This window comes from Petaurus breviceps, unplaced genomic scaffold, assembly GCF_028583685.1.
Source record: "Petaurus breviceps papuanus isolate PSGF00001 unplaced genomic scaffold, PetGlider_PUasm1.0 190, whole genome shotgun sequence".
NCBI lineage: Eukaryota > Metazoa > Chordata > Mammalia > Diprotodontia > Petauridae > Petaurus > Petaurus breviceps.
This window is the reverse complement of record NW_027185810.1, coordinates 6,106,800-6,117,419: the sequence shown is the minus strand read 5'-3', so window position 1 is coordinate 6,117,419 and position 10,620 is coordinate 6,106,800. Positions and strand designations below refer to the sequence as shown.

At 42.5% G+C, this 10,620-nt stretch overlaps 1 protein-coding gene across 1 annotated transcript in view; it reads left to right on the top strand.

Moving 5' to 3' along the window:
• Positions 1 to 9,935: 9,935 nt before the first annotated feature.
• NUP153 (nucleoporin 153) overlaps positions 9,936 to 10,620 on the top strand; it is an 86,544-nt gene continuing 85,859 nt past the window's right edge. The window contains exon 1 of the mRNA XM_069092469.1: positions 9,936 to 10,096. Within this exon, the coding sequence (XP_068948570.1) occupies positions 9,986 to 10,096 (111 nt within the window). The 5' untranslated portion in view covers positions 9,936 to 9,985. The remainder of the gene's footprint in view (positions 10,097 to 10,620) is intronic.

The following is a 10,620-nucleotide window of genomic DNA, read 5'->3' as shown; positions in this document are numbered from 1 at the left end:
GGCTAAAAATGGTAGATGTTAACCAACTACAATATAATGCTAATAGTTTTGTTCAGTCAATTTTAAATGGATAAACTACATCTAAAATCTCATTTCAGGCAATATAAAGTCTTCAGCATTCAAATTTGATAGCATTCAGGTATCAAATCTCTGAACAGAACTGCCAATGAAAGAAAATGAAATTTGTTTCATCTTTTCTCCCCTGCTTACATTTTGGAGATTTAAAAATGGTCCCAGGAATAAGAAGAGCACAAGTCAGGATCCTTAATTTTTTATTCAGCCCTTAGGCAACTGACTGGTGATCATGGAATGAATATATAGCAAAGATCTCAAGGCTGTCCCTGGCCTAGAATTTGTTACCTCATCTTGACACTAGAATTTACATGAGTAAACATGATTGTTTGGCTTGGGGGGAGGAGACCTGGAAGTGAATATTCTTTATTGGAGAGCTGCATAATTATGACTTAATCTTCCGGCATCCCAGGGACAGGGTTCAATAAAAAGCTTAAACCATCCTGATAAAACTGCTTTTGGTAACTCTAACTTGCTTTAAGCAAATCTCTAACTCATTGGTCAAATTCATTCTTTTCGAAGTACTTTTCAGCAAAAAATGTCTTCTGCCACAAACCCTTCTCAAAGCTCAGGTTGTTTCATATGAATAATTTGTTTAATTTTTGCTATGGTTTACAAAACTAGAAACTGCTATTATATTCATTTTATAGATAAGGAAACTTCAGGCTTTCTGTAAAGGAGAAATCCCAGATCTCTTGACTCCTTGATAAATGCTATATACTTGACAATATCATTCCTTCCTATGTTCACTCATAGTACTTCCCTGCCTTTGTCCAAGTTTTTGTCTGAGTACCTCCAGTAAAAAGAATTATGTTGGTTCCAATATTGCAAAGTTTATTTATGCACAGACAGATTCACTGGACTATGGGATAGGCTACCTGACCCATACTCACCTTTTTCTATCATCTCAAAAGATAACTTGTTACAAGACGGATGTCATATTATAACTTAGTTACAAAATAAACCATTTCTTTAAAGCAATTATTCTTAACTGTTTAGTTGTGTTTATAAAACATTTCTGGCTCTACTTGTAAAAGATTTTTATAAAAAGAAAGGGTCATTTCCTAACTTTTTAGGGGTGTGATATGTGCCCTAAGTTCAATTCATTAGTGATTATAATAATGCCTAATTAGTTACAAAGTAAGATGTTTAGTTATTTTAAGCACAAGTATATTTTAAAAAATTTCAAAACTGTCCCCCCTCCCATATATGGTCATCTTTGCAAACATTATTAAGAATGTCTTTTGTGTCTTTATAGTGAATCTAGTCTTCTAATTTAAAGTCCAGAAGAATCAATGAAACAAGAGTGGGAAATCCAAATCTGGTGGAGAAAAAAAAAAATTTGTAACATAAAGAAACGTTAGTGTCTGCATATGTAAGTGCTAGAATATATTTTATAGCAATTTGTGAATTAGAAGTATAAATGAGATACCAAATGTAAAGTCTAAGGGAATTAAGGAGGAAAGCAAATAGTAATGCTTACCACCTCTCACTTAGTGACATTTCAAAAGCCTGAATGGAAGATGAACTTTTTGTGCAGTCAAATTAGGCATCTGCAAATACTGGTATTCGATAACTACTGTGAAAACCCCACCTCAAAATACTACCCCTCAGATTCTAAAAATTCTGTTAGTCATGTCTCAGAGTTTTCATGTATTGATATTCCTTTTTTTTCTTCATTTCCAAATATATCACTACTCTGTTCCTTAGCAAGTTATCTTTTATAATGAAGAATTTTCTTTAAAAAATCAATCAAGTATTTTATTGTGTCCACTACAGCACTATGTCAGAAAATGCACTAGGTGATGGGAAATACTAAAGGGAAAAAGTGCCCCTATCTTCCAGAAGTTTACATTCTTTTTTTTTTTTTTAAAGCAATTTGGGTTAAGTAACTTGCTCAAGGTTACACGGCCAGGTGTTTCTGGGTAGGTGCCAAGTGTCTGAGCCTGGGATTCGATCTCCAGGTCATTCCAACACTGGAGCCAGTGCTCTTACTCACTGTGCTACCTGGCCGCCCCAATTCTTCTTTTTTTTTTTTAAAGCAATCGGGATTAAGTAACTTGCTCAAGGTTACATGGCCAATTATTTCTGGGTATGGTGCTTAGTGTCTGAGCCCGGATTCGATCCCCAGGTCATCCCAACACTGGAGCCGGTGCTCTTACTCGCTGAGCCACCTGGCCGCCCCTAAACAGTCAGATTTATGCTTGATATTAGGAAACATTTCTTTTGTTTGTTTGTTTTTTGTTTTTTGGAGGGCAATTGGGGTTAAGTAACTTGCCCAAGGTTACACGGCTAGTATTTTTGTGTGGGTGTTAAGTGTCCGAGGCCAGAACCTAACTCGGGTCCTCCTTACTCCGGGGCCTACGCTCTACTGGCTGCGCCACCTAGCCGCCCCAGAATTTTACATTCTAATGGAGGACTCTACATGTAAACAAGTAGTACATAAAAGATACATACAGAGTAGATGGAAGATAACTTTAGAGGGTAAGGTTCCAGGGTCTAGAGTTAAGCAATAAGTACAATGAGGGTGACTGGGGCTTTTCCTAAGGCAGTCTAGATGATGGAGTCACCAATCACCAGAGCGGGGTTCTAGGGTAGAGTAGGAAGCTGACTAATAAGTGAAGAAATCTGGAGAATGAGAAGAAATCTTAATGTTTGGAGATGCACCCTTAAAGATGATGTCTACTTGGAAAACCAAAGTCTGGTCCAAGGTGTAAAGGACATCTGCCATGATAAATCCCCATATTTAAAGAAGGGTTACTTCCTTGGATAACAAATGGATATTACATCTTTAACCTCTCTCTGCTAAGAGTTTCCTTTCAATTATAGTAAAAATTGAGCAAAGTGGTTTACACTAACTTGATGTGCTGATTAGTTTTGTTGAACTATTTCATTTTCTTCTTAGTCTTTAAAATTCTGTTATATGACCAAAAAAAGTCAAAATGAAGTTTTAAAAATCATGTTTCACACACAAAATAATAGCTGATATTTCTAAAACAAGAGATTGTTTTTTTAAACTTATTTTCCCCCAGTTGCATGTAGAAACAATTTTTAACATTGGTTTATAAAACTTTGAGTTCCAAATTCTCTCCCTTACTCCCTTCCCCTGTCAATCCCCACTGAGAAGGCAAGCAATTATATAGGTTATATGTATGTAATCATGCAAAACATATCCACAACAGTCATGTAAAATAAAACATAGACAAAAAATAATCCCAAGAAAAATGAAGTAAAAAAAAAAAACAGTATTCTTCAATCTGTATTAGAACACCATCAGTTCTTTGGGAATGGATAACATTTTGCCTAAGTCCTTCAGAGTTGTCTTGGATCACCGTAGCACAATGAGATTTTAAAAGCTAGTCATATTTCCTTTAGCTTTTACTAAAGTAAGCATTTACTAATGTATCTTGGTAAGAATAGTTGGCATAACTATCCCCCCAAACCAAGGGTACACTTTCCCACAAGTACATAGTGTTCAAGGAAAAGTGGGCTCAAACTTAGAGAGCATATGTAGCAAAGGAATAACACATCTCCTGTCATTCAGTCAATAAGCATTAATTAATTTCTCATTATGTGTCATATACTGTGGCTACACTGGGAATACAAATAACAATACAGTCCATACCCTTGAACTTCTATTCTAACAGGAGAAGACAACATATGAAGGAAACTGAAAGCAAAAGCACTGGGGTCTAGGGACTAGGGCCGCTAGGAGAGGAATGAGAGGTGGCTGCTGAGAGGCCCTCCTTAAATAGAGGTTCTAGAAGTAGCCATCCAATAAAAGGGCAAGGCCATCAATGCTGGACCTGGAGGGAGGCTTCAAGATGAGGAGCTGGAGCATTGAAGAGAAACCCCTGGTTGTTGGAAGTCCTTTTCTCCCACTGTGGGGTCCTTGTGAGGTTCTCTAGGTATGGCATACTTATTTGCTGGGACTCTTATAGAGTAATAAAGCTGCATTTCCTCAGGTTTTCTAGTGTCCATGGCTCAAAACACAGATGAATCTGGGAACATTGCTAGCATATCCATTCAAAATATTCCCACTTTTCAAAGTTCATTAGGTCATCCTGTGACCAGCGGTGAAAGGTAGGGTAGACTGGAATTCCAGGATCAAACTTGCTTGATATTTTATCCAAGCCCCACAGGGTATGCCCTTAACCACTATTACTGAATACTGAGACTTTGGAAATTGTTTTTTTTTTCTGCAGTTTTAGAAAGTTTATTAATGAATTCAACCTAAAATTACAAGGCAGGATAGAGCTTGCAGGTGAAACTTATATTGTTGTAAGGTCAATTTAATGACAATTGATATTGTTTGAATCACAAGTAATGTTGAGTTTTTTATATATTTCCTGCATGTCAAAAGTTAAAACAAGAAGTGAGATCTCTATTCCCACACAAGTTTGTAGCAGTTATATTTTCCCTAGCTAAGACTATAATTCCAGCAGTTTCTCAGACTTTAATGCAATTGCAAAAGAAATTTCCACACTTTAAAATCCATTTAACTGAGCAAATGAGAAGCTTCCACCTAACCTTCAATTGAAATGACTACTCTGTAATGTAATGACATAACAAAATTCTTTATCTAATAAAGAATCCAATAAAATTCTATAAATACCTTCCAAGTGATGAATATGCTCAATAAAAATCATATGTTTGTGGATTAATATCAGTATTTAGTGTGGAAAGACATTTTCAAGATGAAATAAATACAATCTGATTATGAATCAGCATTAATAGATCAACATTTGCAATCAACACTATGAACTCCAATTAAACTAAATGCTATCCCTCCTTACCCCTACAAAGGGAAATCCATTATTCTCATTAGTAGACCCATATTACAAAAAAAAAAAATGCACTTAATTTTTATTATACATGTCCAAAACTGAACTCATCTTTTTTTCCGAAACCCTTCCCACTTCCAACCTTCCCTATTAATGAAGAGGACAACATCCTCCTCCTAGGCCTTCAGACTTGAAATTTAAGTTGTCATCCTCAACTCCTCACTATCTTTACACGCTCCCCCCCCCCCCATATCCAATCTGTTTCCAAGGGCTATCAATTTGAAGCTCCCTTCTCTCCTTTGACACTGTCACCATTCTAGTGAAGGCCCTCATCACTCCATGCCTGGACTCTTGCAATAGCTCTTTGGTGGGTCTGCCTGCCTCAAGTCTTTTCACATTCCAATTCATTCTTTAACCACCAAAGTGATTTTCCTAAAGCACAGGTCCATCCATATCACTCCTCCTCCCCTCCCCACCCCCCATCAATAATCTTCAATAGCTTCCTATCACTTCTAGGATCAAATACAAAATGCTTAGTTTGGCATTCAAAGTCCTTCAGAACATAGGTCCCTCCTACCTTTCCAGTCTTCTTAAACCTTGTTCCCCTATACATCCCCTTCTATCCAGTGACACTTGGCCTCCTTGCTGTTCCACAAACAAGACACTTCATCTCTTGGCTCTTGGCATTTTCACTCTCCTCCAAACCTAGAATGTTCTCCCTCCTCATTTCTACCTCCTGGTTTCCCTGATTTTCTTTAATTCCCATCTAAAATCCCATCTTTCCTCTTAATTCTTGTTCCTTCCCTCTGTAGATCATCCAGTATATAGTTTGCTTGTATTTGTTATCATCTCCATTAGTTGATGAGCTCCCTGTGGGCAGGGACTCTCTTGCCACTTCTTATATTCCTACCGTGTTTCCCCAATAATAAGACCTATCCCGAAAATAAGCCCTCCCGTTACTGTGTAAGATTCCTCGAAAATAAGCCCTCCCCCAAAAATAAGCCCTATTGAGATTGCTACTGTAGTGAAGGTGATCCCCTGTGCTACACGCTACATTATGGTACCCTCTGTATGCACCGTCCCCCCCCCCCCTGAAATGCACACCCCGCTCCAAGCTGCATCCAATCAGAGCTGCAGCAGTGAGCGCGTCATCCTGTTCTTCCCCAGTGATTTGCTTGCTGGCGCCATTGAGAGCAGTGCCTTGGAGGAGAGCTGAGGCAGGACAACATAAGCCCTCCCCTGAAAATAAGCCCTCTGGTGTTTTTCTTTCCAAAAAAATTAATAAGACAGTGTCTTATTATCGGGGAAACACGGTAGTTAGCACTGTGCCTAGCACACAATAGGGACTTAATAAGTGTTTATTGGCTATTACATTCTGAATTTCATCAAAAGAATCTGTGGAAATTAGTCTTCTCTCATTATATTAAGTACCTACAAAATATCATCAATTTTACCTATTGGCCCACAAAACCCAAAATATTTACTATGCAGCCTTTTATAGAACAAAATTTGCTGACTCCTGTAACAGGTTAGAGATGGTTCCTGACATTATAAAAAAAGAAAAGAAAAACCTGCCAATATCACATCCCTTATACATGGCAGCCTCATTGGAAGATCCCTTTCTGCTACTACATGAGTAGTAGCTCATACCCCATCTTAGCTTGCACTATACTAAGGGATCCTATGCAAGATATTTTGGGGCTGAATCTTCCCAATATCTAAATACTTAAATCTTTTCCCACTAGGAGGTGGGGATAATTTCCCAAGGTCTGAAGTTCTGAGTTGGAACTCCTAACATTTTCTCAAAGAAACAATGTTACAAACAGTGGTCAGATTCCCAGACCAATCCACAAAACACTATTTAGCTGACAATGTAACTGGATACTATTTAAGTAACACACTTACAATTCCATTTGTTTCACTGTCATGTGATTTTGATACTAAATAGAAATAGAACACCTGCCTGCAAATCATTAATTATTCTGCATTACACTCAGAGTTAAATAAATGGATTTCCCTTTAGTTATAAATTAAATGGATTTCATCTCCAAAATGAAGATTATTTTACATAGAAAGCTAGAAAACAGTATTTGTCATTCAGGATAATTTTTCACAACACAAATTCTCACTGCAGGGAGTCCCCAACTTGCAAACAGATTGTGTTTCAAAATTTTGTAAATCAGCTGTTCAGTGCTAAGAAGTCAGTACCAGATTAGCTCACAAAACCCTATTTGAATCATAATGTTGCAGGTACTATTTCATAGAAAATTATTTTCAAAACAGTAAGTTGTTTTCCTCCCCATCCCTGAAATTTTACCTTTCTTTGCCTTTGTCTTTACTAATACTGACACAGAAAAAACAAGGGCTTGAAGATATTACCTCTCCCTAGTATTTTTTTTTTTTTGCATAACTTCAAGAAATGGTATTAATGAATGAAATTCAATGATTCCGGAAGCAACTTCTCTGATTTTCAAATCACAACATTCCTTCCTTTTCCTAAAAATTTCTGCATTGCTCTACTTAAAAAAAAATCTTTTTATAACTTGAGCCAAGTTACTTTCCCATTCTTCCAGAAAAAATGATAAAAATATTTGCTACTTCAAAAATTGCATTTCTCCTCACATCTCAAAAGTTAAATAAGTTTGTTTTACAAAATTAATTACTTAATAAGACTGCCTAACATTTAAGATGTTGAGAGTAGGAATTTAGTTGTGTGATAGAGAAGTTTATTAAACTTGCAATAAAGGGGACAGGGGGTGGTAGAATAAACCGTTGTGGGGATATCAGAAAATCTTTTAACTGCCTAAGGACGCTGGGTACATATACTTCAGACAGTAGAAGATTAAGGCGTAGGAGAGCACCGAGGAAAAACTATTCACTTTTCAATTTTGTCTAGCTTTCCAGTGGCAGTTTCACGGGTGACACTGAAAAACAATTCCTCCTATGGTATTGATGCAGATCCTACTTCGGCTTGCCTGGTACTGTAGATGAATGTTAAACCAGGCATCCTGTAAAAGTAAAATGTAAATGTAAAAGTTGGTTACATAGTGAATCACTGAAAAACGCTTTAGAGACTTAAGTTGAACTCCAGTAATTACCAGTCTGACTGCCGACCTATATAGTGCAATAAATAAGTTGTCAACTTTTAGTGAAGGGCAAAAGTAAACCGCAAAAGTGATCTTGATGAAGATCATTAGCTATCAAGCTAGAAGAGGCCATTTAGTTAGTATAAGGGTATTTAACCTGGAGGTTGAAAACTTAAAAAAAATTGATAACTATTTCAATATTCGTGTCCTTTATGATGGAGTACCTGGGGTCTAAATCAATTTGTAAAACCAGTTTGTACAATTGTAACTGCAATTTGTATTGTAAAATTGTAATCTGTAAAATCCCTTTCCCAGCCTCAAACTCTGCCCCTTCCTCCTACCCGAACTCGCCTAGGCCACAAGTTGCAATTCTTTTGTTCTTACTTAATCTCTTCATTTCTCCTCCTGTCTGGCCCAAATCTCATCTAAACTATCTATGCACTAGTCACAAGTTCCTCTTGGTCAGCTCTAACCTTTTTCTATGCACTGAGGTCCCTTCCCTCCATCTGGTCAGCCCTGACAATGGCAGCCCTACCCTTTAAAAGCAAAAGCATGTACCCCTCTCACTTGGGGGTCCCCTAAAGGACTCTTGCCCGCTTCTTATAGAAGCATAACAATAAACTTCTACAACTCTCACTCCAATTAAGGCTGAGACCTTGAATTCTTTCCAGACGCTATTGCAGGTTTTCTGGTCTTAGATAAGATCAGAGTTCCTGCTGAACCTAGAGGGAGCCATCCCTCACTCATCACTTTACAATCCGATGCTTTTTATTTTATGCGTTTAAAAACATTATTCTGAAGGATTCCTAGGCCTGCTGGAGTATGGAAGGAATCCAAAACACCTCTGACGTCCCCCCCCCCAAGAAAACCCCCCAACAACAAACCACCTCTGGTCTCATCCATCCCCTTCATTTCAAAAATGAGGGCAAAAGAGGGAAGGTTACCAGACAAATGGGTATCAGAGGCCGACTTTGGACGGCAAAGCCAGGGGCTGTTTCCTTCCACCGCCCTTAAGCCACACGCCCAGAAGTGGGGAGGCCCCAGGGGGCAACATATCGGGGAAGTCCAAGCCTTTGTTCCCTAGGGGGCAAAGAGAGTAAAAGGAAGAGTGTGGGAGGGGGGACCCTGCTCTAAGTTAAAGCACGTGCGCGCTTCTGCTGAATCGGAGCCACATGGCGAACACACTGGAAGGTGGCGCCTTATTTTGTCCCAATAAGCCCTGCCTCCTTCCCTCCCCCACTTCCAAACTCGGCGTTCCTCGGCCGAACTCTATTTCCCGTCAGTCCTGCGCCGTGCGCGGGCTTGTTCAACCTTCTCTCCCTTCTCCTCTCACTCACCCCGCCCCTCGGGTTTGGGCGCTGATCGATGATGCGCCGTACTCGACGCGGGAGAGTGACGCCACCTTGGCTCGCGACGGTGGCGGTCGCTGCAGCAGCAATAGGAGCAAAAGCGGCAGCGGCGGCAGCGACGACGGCGGCTGAGAAAACTACGACGACGGCGGCGGCGGCTGCGGCGGGGCGGGCGCCAGGCGCGGGGGGGAGGGGCGGGCGGGAGGCGCAGGCAACAGCAGCTGAGACGGCGGAAAGAGCGGAAGGATCACCGCCCGGCGGTCGCGTTAGGCCCTAGCGGCGCCGGGAGCTGCGCGAGACTCGGGCGCCCGCGCGCGCGCCGGCTTCCCCCCGGAGATCTCCATAGAGACCGTGACACGCACAGAGGCGGGTGGGCTGCGGGGCCCGGAGCGGGCGCCGCCGCCCCTTCTCCTCCTCCTTCTCCTTTCCCCCTTCTCTTCCTCCTCCTTCCCCCCTCCCTTCTCTTCCTCCCTCCTCCTCCCGCGCGCGCCCTCTCTCTTCCCCCTCGCCGGCCGAGCCTTGCGCTCCCTCTGGTGCCCGTGCCCCGGCGAGCGGGCCGGGCGGGCTCTTGGGCCGGGGCCGGGGGGTGGGGGGGCCGCTGAGGCCGCCGCCGCCGCCGCCGCCTCTCCCGCCCCTCCCCGCCCTCCCTCCCTCCCTTCCCCGCCCCAGAGCGGGAAGAGGCCGAGGCTCCGCCATGGCCTCGGGAGCTGGAGGAGGGGGCGGCGGCGGCAAGATCCGGACGCGGCGCTGCCACCAGGGCCCGACCAAGCCCTACCCGCGCGGACGGCAGCAGCAGCAGCAGCAGGTAAGGAAGGGGTTCGGGGCAGGCCCAGCCTGGGCCGCCAAGCGACAGCGGCCTAGCCGAACTTGGGGCTGGGGCGGGGGGGCCGTGGACCCAGACCCGACACCCAGGTTGAGTGCCCCCAGCCTTGCCCAGCCACCGCACAAACCGCTGGGGCCTCCATCACTCTGGATCCACGCACTGCCCCCACCAACGCCATCCCCCCAACATTCTTCCTCCACTCCCTCTGGCCACACAGTGTCCGCCTCCTCTCACACACGTCCACACGTGCCTTGATCACCATAGCATCCACGCTGACCACACAACGCACAGCCCATTGTGTCCCCTCCACCCCCCACTGTGCTCCCCCGCTCCCCTCTTTCCGTCTTCTACACTAGGTGCTCCCACTTTACCCTCCTCTTCCCCAATACACTTGTCTTCCCCTAATACCACCACACAATACTCCCCCCACTGTGCCTCCTTCTTCTCCAGGACACCTCTGTTTTCCATAACACACACAATTGGCTTCACCCACCCCGGGCCCTCCC